This window comes from Lytechinus pictus, chromosome 16, assembly GCF_037042905.1.
Source record: "Lytechinus pictus isolate F3 Inbred chromosome 16, Lp3.0, whole genome shotgun sequence".
Lineage (NCBI taxonomy): Eukaryota > Metazoa > Echinodermata > Echinoidea > Temnopleuroida > Toxopneustidae > Lytechinus > Lytechinus pictus.
In genome coordinates, this window is record NC_087260.1 from 15,138,661 (window position 1) to 15,158,325 (window position 19,665).

The following is a 19,665-nucleotide window of genomic DNA, read 5'->3' on the forward strand; positions in this document are numbered from 1 at the left end:
TATTCAACTTACCAACTACATGCTGTCCCGTTTGAACAAGGCTCAAACATTTCTTTTTAAAAGAGTGCTTGGTTTGCCAAGGAGTGCGGCGGACGAAATTGTTTATTTATTGCTCGATATCCTCCCAATGGATAAGCGAATCGACTATGAAATTCTTCTCTTACTTGGGCAATATGCAAGCCTTTCAGACGAGCGCACTGAGAGAAGAATCCTGTTGAATGGTATAGCATACAATACACCTTTGGTAAGACGCTGGATAAAAATCCTCAATAGTTATGAGCTTCCAAGTCTCCCTAACATCCTTAGAGATCGCATTCCATATAAAGTATGGAAGAAGCTAGCACTGGGAAAAATTTATAAACAACACTATGCTGCCCTTGAAATTGCAATTGCTAAAAAATCTTCTCTAAGTCTATGGTCGGGCATGACCCAACGTGATAAAAAGAATTATTACCCAAAGCAAGTCTCCAGCCCTCTCCTGAGGGAAGCTATGTCCATCAGAGCTCAATTATCCTGCAGTACATACCCAACGAATAGAAGGTTATTCTCTCTGAATCAAAGTACCACAAAGTCCTGCAAGTTCTGCCACTCCGAACTGGAAAGTGTTGTACATTTTGTTGGAGAATGCCCAGCGTTTAGCACACACAGGAAAACCCTTCTAAACTTAATAAAAGAAGACGAGGAACTGCAGTATTTTTCTGTGCATTTCAAAGATCAAAAACCTCAACAATTTACCGCTTCCGTCCTGTTTCTTCCTGACGTCGAATTAGCAGATTCCTCCAGAAACGACCTCAACCTACTTGTCTTAAATTTCTTGCATAAGATTCACCTCTCTCGATCTACCTTACTCTCACGTCAAAATATGTAACGCTAATGTTAATGCAGTATTAAACTGCGGATCTCCGATACAGCGGAGGAAGGATACAGAAGAAGAAGAAGAAGATGATGATGATGATGATGATGATGATGATGATGGTGGTGATGGTGGTGGTCATGATGATGATGATGATGGAGGTGGTGTTGGTGATGGCGGTGGTGGTGGTGATGGTGGTGATGTTGATGATGATGATGATGATGATAATGATGATGATAATGATGACGATAATAATGGTTATGAAAGTGATGGTGATGACAATGATAATGATGTTGGAGATAATGACACTGATGGCCACGATGTTCGTGTCAACAATGCTGATGATGGTGGTGACGATGATGGAGATCATCACAACATACCTTTTCAATTCATCTTGCCAGTTTCCCATCACAGAAAGGGGACTTACAACTAAAGCTGGGTCCTCGCTACACTCCAGCTCAGATCCAAGGATGTATACAAGCAGAGAGATGGTCTAAGTGTTAGAAAAGACCGGAGGAAAATACATTTTACATAGTAACCTGATCAGCACAACCTCTAAATTTAATATAAAAGAACTTCTAAAAACATTCTACTTCAGTCCACTACAAGATGAGTAGGCTTTTTTTTCTCTCTCTTTCTCTTTCTCTCTAATCTTCATCTTTTCTAAAATAATGCAAAATTTACCTACGGTTATGCAAAAACTCAGCTTAATTTTTCATGGAACCTGTAAAAAAGTGACCATAATTTATTGCGATATGACAGGTGTCCTCTCAAAAGTACACAAATTGAAATATTTTCATATAACTGAAAGAGTAAATATGAGACATCGCCATATCCCTCATTTAGCCAAGATCAAGATGTGCACATAAATCTTTTGCAGAAATAAAGGCTAACAAAATTAAAAACTATCATAACTTTCTTATTTTAAATCCAATTTTCATAAAATTCTCAGTGGAATACATTTCTGATTTTTTCATTTTTTTTCGTTCAAATTAACTTGTTTTGGGGATGAAATGCCTTTAAAGGACAAGTTTATCCAACAAAAAAATTGATTTGAATAAAAAGAAAAAAATCCAACAAGCATAACACTGAAAATTTCATCAAAATCGGATGTAAAATAAGAAAGTTATGATATTTTTAAGTTTTGCTTAATTTCACAAAACAGTTATATGGGTCAATCCACGTCAAATCAACCAATTTTTAGACAATTTGTCACCCGACCCCCTTCGATTTTCTTTAAACTCGCACCAAATGTTCCCCCAAGTGTCTGACGGAAAATTCTGGAATATTTTGCCCCAAGGTCAAACGGTTGCTAAGTTACGGCCTCCCTTAGCAACCAATGTCTGGTCAAACAATAAAGTTTAAATAAAATTAACTATTTTTGATTGACTGCTGGAGCCAAGTTTGATGACGCAGTGTTCTAATTTTCTGTAAATTGGAAGAACTTTATAGTCTTAACACACACAATATAATTAGACGTGGATCTGACCAGCCGTTATTGCGCACAAGGTCGCCGAACATGGTGTTAAGCGTCCAAGTCAATGTTTTTGGGTGCATGTTTGGAGGCTCATAACTTCTAAATTCAATTAGCTTAGAACCCAATATTATGCATATTTGAAGACTATGACTTGCTCAACAGACCTACAAAAAATTGGCCCTACCATGCGTGTCAATTTCTTGTAGGGCGCCCTCAAAGTTGGATTTTTTCTAAAAGTTGCCAAGTTCAAGGTCACAAATCACCCCTCGTCCCATCCAAGTGCGACCCCAATTTCTGTATACTGATAGACATTTACCTATATTTTCATGGGATACTTAAAATTTTTTGTGACCGAAATGTTTAATAGCTGGTTTACGCATTCGAAAATGGTCGTAAACACCCCAAAATCGATGTAAAACGACACATACAAGTTTTCAGCACATTTCAAATTAGGATAAATCCAAAATGAAAAGGGAGAAATCACTGGTATTGTCTGTAATGGTAGTCTGTAATGAGTACTAAAAGGATATGCATCACAAATAGTTTGTCTTATTTGCAATGACCTTGAAAAACACAGCTGAAAATCATCAAAAACAATAAATCGGGTCAATTTTCCGTAATGATAGGGCGTTAAAATGTGTTTACACCCACTTTCACTTGTTGGTCATTTCAATACTAATGGTGACTTTAAGCTGATAATTGCAAATCATGTTCCTTTCTGGTTCTATTTTAAGCTCCAAATAATATATAAAGTCATATCTTTATCTTTTGACCTTGACATTGATCTAAAAATAGCTATAAATGCCCTAACATTAGCATATTCACAACACGTGAGCTTTACAACACATTTCAAAATTGATTTTCTCACAGACTGAATGCTTGATCATATGGATATTTGCAGTATTGGTAGTCCATAATGAGTACTTTGAAGATATAGTATTAATTAATTGTTCTTACATGACAATGACCTTGAAAATACAGCTGAAATCCACACAAAAATTCAATAATCCGCCGATATCCCATTATTATAGGTTGTTTACACCCACTTTCACTTGTGTGTCATTTCAATACTAATGGTGACTTTAAGCTGATAATTGCAAATCATGTTCCTTTCTGGTTCTATTTTAGGCTCCAAATAATACATAAAGTCATATCTTTATCTTTTGACAGACATTTGGTGCGAGTTTAAAGAAAATCGGAGGGGGTCGGGTGACAAGCATCGGTTGATTTGATATGGATTGACCCATATGCACATCCTGGTCGGTATGCAAATGAGGAGACTGATGACGTCATCCACTCACTATTTCTTTTGTATTTTATTGTATGAAATATGAAATATCATAATTTTCTCCTCATTGACAAGTGGAACAAAGATTTATTCCTCCCTGAACATATGGAATTAGCATTTTTTAATACTACATGTATTTTTGCATGTATATGGTTCAGTCAAGTTGGTCCTCATTGTCAAATCTGTACAAAATGAAATATTGTATAATTCAAACAATAAAAAACAAAAGAAAAAGTGAGTGATGGACATCGTCAACCAACTCATTTGCATTTCACTGAGTTGTGCATATCACTGTTATGTGAAAAATAAGCGAAACTTTAAAATGCCATAACTTTCTTATTTTACATCTGATTTTGATGAAATTTTCAGCGTTATGCTAGTTTGATTTTTCCCTATATATTGGAATCAACATTTTTCTGGGGTGGACTTGACCTTTAACCAACCCATAGAAGGTAATTATATGATGATATATTTAGGGTTATCATACCTGGCATGTTTTCCCAAGTCCCATCTCATCTCCCAGGATGCAACCATGTTTCCTGTGAAAACGCTGAATCATCCAGTTTGCTCCTTCCAACTGATATGGGCGAAGAGTGATGTCTGCAAAATAAAAATACAATTACAGGAGAATGAATAAATTACTACACCCTGGCCTTGAAGGGGTACTTCAGGCTGAACTTTATTGAGCAAAACACTGAAATTTCATCAAAATCTGATAACAAATAACTATGTTATTATGCTTATTCGGGGAACTGAATTATATTGCCAATCCCCCCAAATGGTGAAGTGCATTGTATATACATGTATCAAATTAAAGCAGAGAATAAGAACATGTGGTATACTTTATTTATCATGGAACCCAATGAAAGTCAGTTGATTGATAGTTTAAGAATTCTCTCTCTGAATTCTTCTAACACCGAAATACAGGCTGCGAAACTGGTGATTTTTTATAAGTAAGCTCTCAATTTAATTTTCAGGTACTGCCCTGTGTCAGTGAAATTTCTCACCGAATTTTGATGACAAACAGATCCGCCAGGTTCTTGTTTGATTGCTCAATCGCTGTCAGTGCAGCTCAGCTACGGCTGAGCCTACGAACATGCAAGCCAATCCGCTGGTGCGTCCGTACACTCAGCTGTAGCTGACGACGATCGAAGAAGAACCTGGTTAATCTCGATCTGTGTGTCATCAAAATTCACTTTTTTCCAGCATATTTTTCAGTAAGATGGTGAGCTGATTGTACTTGATAAATTCATCTTTATTATTTCTTCCATTTTCCCCCATCAAAAAGTAAAATTTAGGAGTAATGGAGGTGGGTGCAAAAGCGCATCCATTCTCCATAGACACTGTAATTAAGTGGCTGTTGTTTGCCCCACCACTACGAGCCCAATGGCCGTCATCCGTCTGTGTAGGAGGACAAAAAAAAAATCAGAAAATTTTGAAAAACTCCTCCGAAACAGTGGATTTATCAGTCTAGTCTAGGCCTAGGTCTATTTTTTTAATTTTTAGGATTCCCATGATTTTAACACAGATTTTGACCATGGCCTAGGCAGCCTAAGACAAAGCCCTAAATAAAACTGGGGTGGTATTCTGAAAAGTAACGTCCTTATTTTTGTTCTTATCTTTTATCTTATCTCATTGAGAAAAGAAGACGCTAAAATCATTGCAAATCGATATTCTAAAAATCTTCCTAAAGCGTTCTTATCTCTGTAAGGACTGCCGCTTTCTTATCTTCAACATGCCTGTTTTTTTATATTACCAATCAAAATGCACTTTATAATATTGGCAATTTAACCAATAGAAGTGTTCCTTATGTCAAGAGAATATCATAGGCGCTGAGTGTACACTAGTTTATGGCGAATTGCGCGAAATAGGCATTTTATACGCAATGACTGATTTTTTTTTCTTCTTGACACGTGCACAAAATAAAGAAAGAAAGAAAGAAAAGATAGAGAGTGAATAAAGAATGAGCGAAATAAAGAATGAACGAAAGAAAAAAAAAAAAAAGAAAGAAAGTGAATAAGAAGGCATAAAAGCGTCAGAAAGGAGAGAAAAAATGAACGAAAGAAAAAACAAACGAATGAACAGAAAAAGAAAGAACAAAAAAGACAATGAAAAAAGGAAAATTAATAAAAGAAAGAAAACAAAGAAAAAGAAGAAATTAAAAAGATTCAAAAATTAAAAGAAGGAAGAAAGAAAGAAAGAAAGAAAAAAAAAGGGAAAAGAAAATGAACAAATACAAAAAGAAAAAACAAAAATTAAGATTAAAGAATGAATGAAAGAAAGAAAGATAAAGAAAAAGAAGAAATAAAAAGATTATAAAAGATAAAATGAAGAAAGAAAAAAAGAAAAGGGAAAAAAGAAGGAAAAGAATTAAGAAACAAAGAAAGAAAGAAGAAGAGAGAAAAGGTGAAAGAAAAGGCAAAAATATTGACTAAAGAAAGAAAATTTGAAAGATAGAAAGAAAGCAAAATAAAATAAAAATGGAAGAAAGATGAAGAATAAATAAAAGAAAGCAAAAGAAAAATGAGGAAGAAATGACAAGAATAAACCAATTTCTTATGAAGAATGAAAGGAATTAAAAACAAAGAAAAGAAGGAAAGAAAGAAAAATAAAGAAAGGAACAAAGAAAAAAGAATGACAAAATAAAAGGTGGAAGGAATCATGCTCGTAACTACCTCGCCATCGATTTTGAGCAAGAAAGAATGCGGCCATCATGAGATGATGTGACATCATACCCTTGAGCTATTGTAAATATTATCTTAAATATATCATGAAAGATAAGAAAGACAAAAGATAAGAACATTTTCAGAATACCACTTATCTACATTCTGTTTTTATCTTTTACTTTTAGCGCGCTTATAAATACATGCGCTCAGCATACTGTCAAGTGTCATGACTGTAATTAGCAAGAAAGATAAGAAAAAGATTAGAACGTTTTCAGAATACCAATTTGAGATCGTGATGTAGATAAGAACGTTTCCAGAATACCACCCCTGGTCTTTAGAATACGGACCAGGGCCCCAGCCTTCGCCACAACAAATGTCACCCATGGCCTCATTTCATCTCGCGTGCGAAGGAATATCATATGCACGCGACACACATGACACATGCAAATATGTATCATGGGCTTTAGCCAAAATAAAATATAATAACACACAAGTTTGGATTTCACACACTGCTATGACACTTACCGAACCATTTGGATCCTTTGGTGACTTCTCTTTGAAATTGAAGTTTGCTTTTTTTTTAAATGTATTTTTTCTTGATCTTCAGTGAAGATTTCACGGAGATCCCCTTCGGTCAGCGACAAAATCAATTTTTGGCCTAAAGAGGGCGCGCGATTTATATTCATATCAAAGACACGACAAGGGAAAGACTAGGCACCTAAACTATTTTACACGCAAATCGACGCAAGGCATTACGGAAAGTCTGTGAAGTGTCCAATCTTTTCATTGTATAGACTTTGGTATACCGTATTAACGTTCGTTAAAGCTTGTACTCCTGGTTTCGTTCCAGGTACGTATATTTTTTCAATTTTTTTTATTAGTCATCGTTTTAAATTATTTGCAAAAAAGTGTTATCATCGCCAATAATAATCTTGAATTATGTTTTTGAAGGTATTTCATTTATTGGTGCCTATAATTAGTCAAGTAATCATATCATAAGAATTGTGCATTCAAAGAATTTAGACAGTTATAAAATTACCGAGGAGCTGAATCAAGCCAGGTTGTCATGGTTGTGAAATTTACTAGCGCCACCAACGGGCTTCCTTGTATTTCCGTACTGCTCTTTGCTCTTTTTTGTACGATTTTTATTTCCAAATTCAATTTTAGTGTTTAATTATGAGTGTATAAGAGCCCCGGTGTAGCGAGGAGTTTCGGCAAATTGATATTACTTCTGCAAGTTCTGGGCAATGAAGCGATGTTTGCCGACTACTTCGAAATCCAGGGGCAGGGTCAAACGCGGTCCGGTGTACAAGGTTAGTATACATTATTACATACTATTACTACATAGACATAGTGTCACATAGTGTCATAACCTTGTTCATTGAATGAGTGACTGTGACTGTGAGCTAGTGCAACAAATGTATCCCTCTGCTCTGGCTATGGCTATTTAGTATGTCCGAATTTATTCAGCGTCGGATCCCTATTGACATCGTACACGTATTTCAAATAAAATCTACACACTGCCATGGCAGTTGAGAATAAATTCAAGTTAGTTTTTACCTTTCAACCCCAAATCGGAGAATTTTTCCGCTGAAATGCGGTCAGAAGTCGTTCCCCGGTCATCTATGCTTGAAATCTTTGCCTTTATTCTCTCCATTGACGATGATATCTCGAAACTTCAGCTCACAAATAAATCCTCAACACAGATTAATAGCAACGCGAAAAGGGCGTATGTTCGCACTCGACTCGCAGCTAGCGCTAGATACGGTATATGCAGGCAGCTCATCGAAACAACAAGTCTTCTCATGTTCGCTGTTGGGCAATGACGTCAGTCTAAAAATAGAAATGTCCTCGTGAATGGGAGATCCCCAGATAAAAAAAAAATAGTGGAGGCCGCGTGCGGCCTGCGGGGGGGGGGGGGGGGTTCAAGGAAAAGGTTGACTGTTTAACTTTTCTGTTTATGTGAAGATCGAGTGGAAGATAGACAGAGAGAGCCTTTCCGGTTAATATCAGTCATAATTATTGAACTTGAATGGACTCCTTTCGACGAAATGAGTATTATGAACTGATTAGATATTATATGGATCTTTTTTCATCATTTTAGGTCTACTTTATCGTTGATATGATTAAACTCAAACATTTTCATGACAAGATAATTGATTGATGAAAGTATTTATCTTAATTGGCCAGCTGGTTCGTATAGTAGAACGGCACTTCATCCAGCATAACCAACAAAATAATGTTAATGCCCGGTGTTAATGTAAACACCAATGTGCGCTATATACCATTAACACACTGAAATAGACAAGTTCGGGATGGGATTTCTGAACCACTGGCATAACTTGGATAACAGAAAAATAACAAAACGTTCTGTAATAAAAGCAATTTTTCATATTTCAACATCATAATGGATCCGAATACTAGATATGAACGTATATAGTTTAATGAAAATTATATAATAATAGCAACTAGTGTTCAGTTTTTTCAGAGCAATACCTCGATTGCACCGAGTCCAAGTGGATGTCAGGTTTCTAACCTAGTTTCTATGGTAACGGTTACCGAATTAATTTTGAAATGTGTAGCGAATATCAGGGATTTAAATTTATATAGGTGTTTCTTAGGTACCATTCTATTGACCTGTTTTGAAGGGGAAATTCACCCTGAAAAATGGTTTACTGTAAAATTAGCAGAAAAATATATTGGTGAAGGTGCGGAAAGCCCATCAAAGATTAAGAAAGTTATTAGAAGTTTGAGTTTTTGATCTGTGACGTCATATACTAGCAGCTGCCCCGAATTTTATGCACCAAAATATACACTTTTCAATTTTTTAATCAGTGGTTCATGATTGCTAAAAAAATCTTTCAGGTGCGGATGTGAAAGGATTTGTATGTCGATATACTTAAGGTACAATAAAAGCCATTTTTTTTTTTTTTAGAAATTGACATTTCATTGATATTTTCTATTACACCATATGTGGGAAAAACTGCTCACAAATGACGTCACCGTTAAAATGTAAAATTCTAATAGCTTTTTAAATCTTTGATGGATTCCCTAAAACCCCCACCAATATCATTTTAATTATTTTCTGCTATTTCTACAATAAACTTTATGTCGGTGTGAATTTCCCCTGTAATGAATTAAGTATAATACTTGGGATCCAAAGTCATGAAAGTGTGCTTCAAATTTGACATGAGAAGGCCTTGCTTTGTAAGTCCAGGAAAAAATAAGAAATACCAACTCAAGTGTTATCAATTTGATGCAGAAGATCTACAGTATCATATAAAAATGTTACCTTTTTCATTAGTCAAACATTATAATTCCAATTTTCTTCTCAGAACCTTTCTTATTTAATTTACTGTACATGGAGGGGCTTTTGGATTTTTTGGCATGGGGGTTTAAGACTGACCATTTATACCTATGTCATTTTTACCTCAGCCATTTTTACCTCTGACATTATTACCTCTGCCATCATTACCGCTGTCATTTATTCCTCTGCCATTTTTACCTTTGCCATTTTTACCTCTGCCATTTTTACCTTGTGCCATTTTTTACCTTTGCCATTTTTACCATTGCCATTTTTACCATTGCCATTTTTACCTCTGCCATTTTTACCTTTACCATTTGTACACCGAGCCAGTGCAGAAAAGGAATCCACTTTGAAAAAAAAAGCGAAGGGGGAGAGCTTTAAAAGACGCACTTAATTGCAAAAGGAAACAGAATCAAAATAGTTATGCATGTATACAACTTAGTGACTGATAAGCAAATGCATGACAGTGTTAATGACGTGCTTTTTGAATTATTTTTCTTTATTGATTTAAATCAGCCTTTTCGTGAGGTGGATATGACCTTTAAACAACATTTCATCGGGGTAGGCGGAGGGAGGTTGAAAGGGGGTGCAAGGAAATGGGGTACTTTCTCTTTTGAAAATGCTACGTATCTTAAAACAGACAAAATATCAAAATAGATGTACCCCACTGACAGAACGCAAAACTGATATTCATAATTATCATAAAACACTATGCATGTGGGATCAGGGGCGGCGGAAAGTATTTTCGTTTGGGGAGGCAACGCTATAAAAAGGACTTAAAGTCAAAAGGGAGTGATGCAAACAACTGCAGAGCGAAGTAAAGTTGGCTCAGTCGGCAAAGCGTCTGCCTGTCGAACCAAAGATCGTTGGTTTGACGAAGCCAGTGGTTGTGTGTAAACGTCTCTCCCGCCTGGGCCCGCCTGTTCCATAGATGCAGGCTATGTTACAGTGGAAAATACTCCTTCCCTTGGATATGACGTTAAAGGTCAAGTCCACACCAGAAAAATGTTGATTTGAATAAATAGAGCAAAAATAAAATTAGCAATCGCTGAAAATTTCATCAAAATCGGATGTAAAATAAGAAAGTTATGAAATTTTAAAGTTTTGCTTATTTTTCACAAAACAGTGATATGCACAACTCAAATGAGACAGTCGATGATGTCCCTCACTCACTATTTTTTTTTTAATTGTTTGAATTATACAAAATTACAATATTTCATTTTTTTTATAGATTTGACAGTAAGGACCAACTTGACTGAATCATATAGTTTTAAACAATTAATGCTCATTCCACATATTCATGGAGGAATTAATTGTTGTTTCAATTGACAATGAGGAGAAGAATAGAATAATTCATATTTCATATAATAAAATACAAAATAAATAGTGAGTGGATGACGTCATCAGTCTCCTCATTTGCATACCCACCAGGATGTGCATATAACTGTTTTCATGGTTTTGTGAAATTGAGTAAAACTTTAAAAATAAATGTCATAACTTTTACATCCGATTTTGATGAAATTTTTAGTGTTATGCTTATTGGATTTTTTTTAAATATTCAAATCAACTTTTTGTTGGCATGGACTTGTCCTTATATAAGCGCTTTGATCATATTTTTGGTAAAGCGCTATATAATTGATTGATTGATTCTTTATTTCCATGCAAAAATAAATCATACAACAGAAAATATATTGACAATATCTCATGGTAAAATAACAATAAACAATCATTGCATGGGAGGAACAGTCATAAGCACAAGGCTTGAAAAGGACGCCCCTCAAGAAAGTCTACGGCCCTGAATAAAATCAATATAAGTCATATTTAAAAATTACAGTAACATGGTAAAAGCAGGGCCAAAAGGAAAACACATCAAGCATGTCAAGAATAAATCAAATGATTTTTCAATTCTTTTATTTTCATTTCCATTCAAAAAACATAATACAAAGTAATATAAAGTAATACAAATCAAGTACAATTTTACAGAAGGGCATTCTTACTTCGTAAAAAAAAAAAAAACAGAAAAAACAGTATAATATAGAGTATAAATGGAAATGAGGGGGATCCACTAAAAAGCAAAGCTTGTAAAGTGTGGATCCCCCTTGGAAATGAAAAAAGTATAGTAGACTTATTCTGATATGCGTACATAATTATATGTATTACAGGAAAGAAAAAGAGAACAAAAGAAATCATACAGATGCAAATATAATTACTGAACTGATGCAAAGCTTTTCACACAAAGAGGTCTTCGTAGTAAAGGATGTCTTCGTAGTAAATGATAATAACACACCAGCCGTGTATCGATTAATATTACTATGTTTAACATAGATACGTCGTATAAAATAATACAAAAAATAAAGTATGCAATATGATGAAAGTCATGAAACTGATGATAGAACAATATCTTAACTCAAATAAGTGCTAATAATGGAATGCTTAAACTCAAACTTAAATTTGTTCAATGTAGGAGCACCACGTATTGTTAAAGCTATATCATTCCAGGTATCTGGACCAGTATGTCTTATTGACCTATGGGCTAAGGCAGTTAGCGGATTTGATAAATGTAAATTTGTTGAGGTTCTCGTAGGATAATTATGAATAAACGAATTCAAAAGGAACATATGATCAAATTTTAATGGTAATTGGCGACAGTGAAACTTAAACATAAACAAAGCAATTTGAAATTTATGTATATCATCAATTTTTAAAGTCTTGAAACGGTTAAAGAGGGGACCAGTATTTTCATAAAAACCAGCGTCGGCACACAAACGAATAGCTTTCTTTTGAAGTAAAAGGATATGGTGATTTTTTTATTTGAATGAGTCCCATACAATATTGCAATAAGTGATATGTGGAAGTAAAATAGAATTATAAATTGAGAGTAATGCTTGAGGAGGTAAATATTATACCTATACATCTTGATACAGACGTCAATATTTTAGATACATGGTCATCCCATGTTAAAAACTCATCTAGAATGACACCTAAAAATCTCACATTATTTTTTTGTCCGATAGAAATCCCACTTATCTTTATTTCTTCTGTATAATGATCAGCTATTGTTTTGGAGTTCTTGAACTCAATATAATATGTTTTTTTCAAATCTAAAGACAATTTATTACTTTGGAACCATGTGGATATTTTGGGCAATTCATTATTCAACATTTCAAAAAGCATTCTTTTATTCGAGTTTGAAGAAATAACTGTTGTGTCATCAGCATAAAGAATATATTGTAATAAGGGTGAAGAATATACTATGTCATTTATATACAGAAGAAATAAAAGCGGGCCCAGAATTGAGCCTTGAGGCACACCACAATTAATATACTGTGAATTAGAACTTACTGAATTTATACATGTAAATTGTTGCCTATTTGAAATATAACTATTTAACCAATTAAGAGTAGTACCTCTAACACCAAAATATTTTAATTTGTAAAGCAATATAGTATGATCCAGGGTATCGAACGCTTTACTTACGTCCATGAAAACACAAATTACATGTTCCTTTTTTGCTAAAAGAGAAGAAATTTTATCATAAAGATCAACAAGAGCTAGATCAGCAGAATGAAATTTGCGAAAACCATATTGGGATGGATTTAATAAATTATGTAATGACAAAAATGAAACTAATCTATTGTAAACAAGACGTTCAAGTATTTTTGAAAATGACGAAAGAATAGAGATAGGACGATAATTCTCAATGAGTGTCCGATCGTCCTTTTTATAAATTGGAATGATTTTCGCAATTTTCATATGAAGTGGAAAAATTCCGGTTGACATTGAAATATTACATATATGAACAAAGGAGTTATAATGCTTAATATAATCTTTCTAAGGAGAAAATTACTAATCTCGTCATGTCCAAAAGAACGACTGTTTTTAAGATTGTTTACGATTTTCAATATATCCTCAGAATTTGTTGGATTAAAAAACAATGTATGTGGCAGTTTATAATCACTCGCGTCGCGTTCTGGTTCGTAATCACTCGCGTTTTGAATTTTTGGCGATTTTTTTTATTTTGGTGCGATTTTTTTTTAACGGTGTCTTCAATGGGACAGACATGCAGGGAAATTTGAGTTTCGTTTTAAGCCGGCAATTAAGTGCCTTAAAATAAAATGTACTCGACTACTGTTCTAAGTACCAAGAATAGAAAACAAGCTTGATCCGCCCCAGACAGCTGGCAGCAGTCTGTTTCGAGGAGTTCTTTTCAAACATTTTATTTTTTTTTTTAATTTCTCTGTATTTGGTGATTGTACAACTCATCCCCCATCTGTATGCTTTGTACTGTTTCTAGTGGAAAGTCCCCCAAAGTACATGTATTTCATACCTTGAATTTAATGTAACTTGCCTGAATGCGATAATCTTTGTTATTAACGTGTGTGCTCTCAGATTTTAACAAAAGTTATAAGATATAAAAAAAAAATGTTTTCAAGAAATCATTAAATTTCTCTAATGATGAATATCTAGTCTTGTTTATCCATTGCAATGTTCATATGTGTGATATGATAGGTGGTTTACTTTTGCCAGTAACTACTTGCAGTAGGCTGGATACATAAACATAAATAAAACATTGTGATCAACAACAAATATACACTTGTAAATACATTACAATACAAATTACAATACAGTGTAGATTTCTTGTCCTTGATAACCCCCAAATTTTTTCAGATTTTTCACCCTGCAACGTCCTGCAAGATTAATGAAAATCCATTTTACCATTTTTAAATTTTGTTCAGTGCACCATCATTATATATAAAAAAAAAAAACTAATTTTGTTGGTCCCTCGGACTTCTTTATAACCAGAGTGCACTTTACTCCCCCTCCTACTTCTCTTTCTTCTCAGTCTTCTTTTTATTCCCATTATTATGTCATCTTATTCTTCTCCCTGTTCTTCTACTTCTCAATTTCTTCCCTTTCTCCTTATTGTTCATCTCCCTTCTCACTTCTTCCTTCTCTCTTCTCAGTCTTCCCCTTATTTTATCTTCTCTTTCTCTTCTTCTACATCCTCCCCTCAATTTTCTCTTTTTAGTTTCATTTTTACCCCCTTATGTCCTCCATCTTCTTTTTTCTTCTTCTACTTCTCCTCCTCCTTCCTTCTTGCTTTTCTTCTTCAGCACTTTTTTCCTCCCTGATTTTTACGTTAGTGTAGAATAATTCACAAAGAAAGGGAGAAGCAAATAAATAGTGATATTATGAAATTGTAGCACCTCACTATGCTTTATAAAGAATACCACAGACTTTAGGAAAATCCTCCAAAGGCAAAGCTAAATCGAGAGTAGCCTTTCCTCCTTTTTCTTCTTTATTCCTTTTCTCCTTTCTTTCTCCTTTTTTCCTTGCTTCTTTCTTTCTGTCTGTCTTTTTTTTTCTTTCTCTTTTCTCCCTCTTTCCCTTCCTTTCTCCCCCCTCTCTCTTTTTTTAGGGGGAGCCCCCCCCCCCGCTTCCGCCGCCTATGGCTCTAAGATTTAAGATGTGGAATGTGATTATGTTAAAACAGTAGTCAAAATTTGCTTGTTATCTTAAAACAGTGGTCGATAACGTTTTATTTAAGGCACTTACCAGCTTAAAATAAAACGAAACTCGAATTTCAATTTCATTTTATTTTTCCAGTACGTTTGTCCCATTGAAGACACCGTTAGAAAAAAAATCGCACCGAAAAAAAAAAAATCGCCAAAAATCAAAAACGCGTGTGATTACCAACCCGACGCGAGTGATTACGAACGCGAGTGAATATAATAAGCCATGTATGTTGACATGAATTGCGTAAATAATCTGCAAAATTAGTTGTGGTATGTGGTATTTTTAATGCTTGTTCCTGCCCAACATTAACAAAATAATCATTAAAACCGTTAACAATATCATCTAATGATTCATATACAAAATCACCATGTGAATATTTATGATTTAAATTAGCATCCTTTGCTTTCCCCAATAATTCGTTAATATTTTTCCAAGTAGCTGACATATCTCCTTTAGCATTTTCAAATTTTTGTGAATAATATGTTTTCTTTGCATTTTTGATGATACATGTTAAAAAATTTCTATATCTTTTATATTTACTAATATTTTCAGAGGAAGGATTCTTCAAACTAGTTTTATAAAGTTTGTTCCTTTTTCGAATTGACTTTACAATTCCAAAAGTAATCCATGGTTTTCTAGGAGTTTTTTATGACCTTTTTCGTCTAACTTTTGGAATTGTATGGTTTAAACAGCAATGCAATTTATCAATAAATAATTTATATGCTATATCAACGTCATTACAGGATAAAACATCAACCCAAGATTCGGCTTCAAGTTCGGTTATAACTTTTTGCATATTCTCAGGAGACATCTTTCGAATATAAGTAATATTTGTAGCAGGCTTTTTACTTTGTCCAAGTGTAGTGATAATAAATATAGGAAGATGGTCAGAAACATCAGAATATAATATACCAGATGAAATATGTCGCTTGTCAGTGTTGGAAAAAATATTATCGATTAAAGTAGAACTTACAGCAGAAACACGTGTTGGTTTATCTATAAAAGGATATAATGCATACGAATTCAATACATTGACAAATGTTTGGCTTTGTTTATTAATATTTAGAATATCAATATTGTAATCACCAGATAAATATATATCTTTATTTTCGGTTGTAAGTTTATGAAGAATAATATCTATATCAGAGAAGAAGGATTCAGTATTTAAGTGGGGTGGTCGATAAACAACACCTATAACATAATTTTTGGAATTACAATTTTCAACTTCAACAAATAATGATTCAGCACTATTACTCACAAATTGTAAGTCTTTCCTGATAAAAAATTGATAAGATTATTTTATATATATAGCAACACCACCACCTTTCATATTATTTCTATCAACATGAAGAAGTAAATAACCACTGATATTAAACATTGTAACCGTAAGTACCTGTTATGTTATGTTATGTCCTTTAAATGGAGGCCACGTTCGCCTTTGCACGTTAACTAATCCGATCGTATAAGAGTAGGGCCATTCCCCCCCCCCCCCCCCCATTCCCCCAACTATATCGGGAGAAGAGACCTTATAAATAGGGACACAGTGATTCAGGTCGCTTTTCGCCTCTCAGGCACAGACGCCAAACGGCCTTATAATGAAAAAAATGATAAAAAATGTTTTCACTATTACATCTTTGCCTTATAGTAAATAAGATTAAGAACATATTTCGTGGTATGTAAGTTGAGCAAACCTCCCTTTATTTGAAAAGGTAAATCCAAATATGGTTTTGCAAGAGATCGTGGTTTTGAAAAATATGTATATTTTTAAGACGTAGAACTTGATTTGTGATCTATCCGGGCTGTAATTACAACTATGAATTTTAAGTAGCGTGTTTAAACAGGTGATAGAAAATACATACTACCCTTTCCAGTGGCGTTCCGTGGGTCATGGCATTGGGGGGGCACCAGCAAAAATGTTGAGTCACTTAGTTGGCGCGCGAAGCGCGCTCAATTGCCAGGTATACTGACCTGATAGAGAAATTATAAGGACTGTGCCATTAGACAGTTAGGTATCTCACTTATCAAATAATGCGAGCGCGAAGCGCAAGCTGAAAATTTTTGACATTCAGACCTAAAAAAAAAAGGATATCATAAGCAAATTTTTGTGATCATGATACGTACCTCTCTCACAAAAGAAACAATGCGAGCGCGAAGATATCGACCCAAAACAGGAACATTTTAAGGACTTTTTAAAGGAGTTCATGAAGAGCATACATATCTCACCATAGTCATCTACAAAGAAAGAAGGAGAGGAACGATTATAAAGGACACGTCAAAGAAAAGAAAGAAAATAATAGTTGACCAAACGAGTTGGCGGTAATAGTCAAATATGACTGGTCGCCATTAATTTCCAACAAACAACATATATATGCGAGCGCCATGCAAGCGCTTGCCAGTTAGAATTACACCTAACCCATGAAACACTTTTTGTAGTCATTGCATGTAATCATGAACATGATACATATCTCACTAATCAAATATTGCGAGCGCGAAGCGCAAGCTGAATTTTTTTTTCTAATTCAGACCTGAAGAGGGGCATTCAAAGGCTTGTTTATAGAAATCCACTAACACCATTCGTATTTCACTCACCAAATGATGTGAGCGCAATGCGCGAGCTGAATTTTCTTATATGAAGAGCAGACATCTCAGCACCAGTCCACTAATGCGAACGTAAGCACGGACAGGAAATGTTTGATATTCAGACCTTAAAAGGGGGCAATCACTTTAAGTATCATGAAAAAATCATATGTCACTACATAAAACAATAAAGACTCGAAGTGCGAGGAAATTTATTTGGTGTATATTGACTTGAAAACGGGATGTTATACATGCAAGCACCAGGAATGATGTACACATATAGGCCCCCTATACGCCCTAAGCCAATAATGCTTCATACATTGATGAAAATATAGTTCTTATGTAATATGATGTAATATATATACAGAAGCGGATCTAGAGGGGGGGTTGGAGGGGTGGCAACCCCACCAAAAAAAAATCCGGGGACCATTTTTTAAAATCTTATCTTTTTTTTTTAAACTTGTAATTTTATTTTATTCTATTTCTATGTATTTATTTCATTTATTGCAAGAAAACGCCATTTTCACACACAGATTTTCAAAAATTTTCCCTACTGTGGGAGGGGGGACACCCCCTCCCACACCCTCCCCCCTCGCTCGCTCCGCTCGCTTGGACTCGGTCGCTACGCTCCCTCGCATACCACCCCAACCCCCCTTTATAAAAAGCTGGATCCGCCCCTGATATAATACAATATAACATAATATGATATAAATTACAATAATTTCCTCTTCCCCACTACGGTTCTCTTTCTTTCTCCTTTTCTCCTTTCCCCCCGTTTTTTTAGCCAGCCGATGAGGGGGGGCACGTGCTCCCATGCCTCCCCCCCCCCCCGTAGTTACACCACTGACCCTTTCAAATTATTTTGGAAGTTATTGTTAGTTATTCCATACGAATTATACTTTTTTTTATAGATTGAAGAGAACATAAACATAGGGCCTATAACGGAAAAAACCGATGCAGATGGGCCTCCAGGGGCACGGTAAGGTGAGAGGCCAAATGCTCTTTTTTAGACAGGGGCCGCCGGGGGGGGCTGAGGGGGCATCAGCCACCGCCCTTTTTTTTTAAACCGTGTATAAAAATGCAAAGATCGACCATCTGGTTATGATTTTTTTGCATGGTCAGCCCGCCCCCCCCCCCCACTTTCAAAGCCGTTCTGCGGCCCCTGCTAGACATACCATTTTCGTTGATATATGAATTCACCCGACTTTATGCATGCCCCTCCATGGGAGAAGAAAAAAAAAGAAAATGCATGAATGATAAAAAAAATAATTCCCAATTTGAAATGCAGAAATAAAAGCGAACCAACTTTAGGCCCTATTACTTTACAAACACCACATTTCATTTTGGAAAAAAAAATTGGCGGAGTACTGCCCTGCAGATTAGGAACAGTGCTGAAAATTTAAAAAAAGAAAAAAAAACACGCTAGGTTTGCAATTGCAATATATTAACACCGGATTAAAAATTTTGAACCAACTCAGGGCCCTAACTGGGAACAATTTTTTTATAGGGGCTGCTGATGCTGATGTCAATTTGACAAGCAAAAGTTAAAGGGGTTTCTAAAGAATTTCCAGAGAAATTTGACAGCAAAAAAGGGGGTTGAATACAAAATGAAGATCAATTTGATCCCGATAAATTTCGATAAATATAGGCCTATCCATTTCATATGGTAATGAAAAAAAAAAGATCATGAAAACGAAGTGATTGCAACATACACGTAACACGGACGAAGCAGCTTGTTAGTCTGCATAAAGAAACCCTGATTGAAACTTAAATAAATAAGTCGTTCTTAAAAAGTGTAGTTTAGTTAAAATAAATCTATGATTTGAATTCGCTTTACGATATAAAACTTTTTAAAATCAATTTTGGCCCACGATAAACTTAAATATAAACCACTGACTGACTTGTTCTAATCATTTTTTTACAAGTGGAGTCTGTGCCCACAACTACGAGCTAGCAGCCCAGCAAGCTGGTAAACCCGTC

General features: G+C 34.9%; 1 protein-coding gene across 1 annotated transcript in view; it reads right to left on the reverse strand.

The window, feature by feature from the left end:
• LOC129279604 (chromodomain-helicase-DNA-binding protein 1-like) overlaps positions 1–8,084 on the reverse strand; it is a 29,277-nt gene extending 21,193 nt beyond the window's left edge. Inside the window, exons 1-3 of the mRNA XM_064111649.1 lie at positions 7,845–8,084; positions 4,106–4,218; positions 1,234–1,346 (exon numbers count right to left, since the gene is read on the reverse strand). Coding sequence (XP_063967719.1) covers positions 1,234–1,346; positions 4,106–4,218; positions 7,845–7,941 — 323 coding nt within the window. The 5' untranslated portion in view covers positions 7,942–8,084. The remainder of the gene's footprint in view (positions 1–1,233; positions 1,347–4,105; positions 4,219–7,844) is intronic.
• Between the last annotated feature and the right edge of the window lie 11,581 nt (positions 8,085–19,665).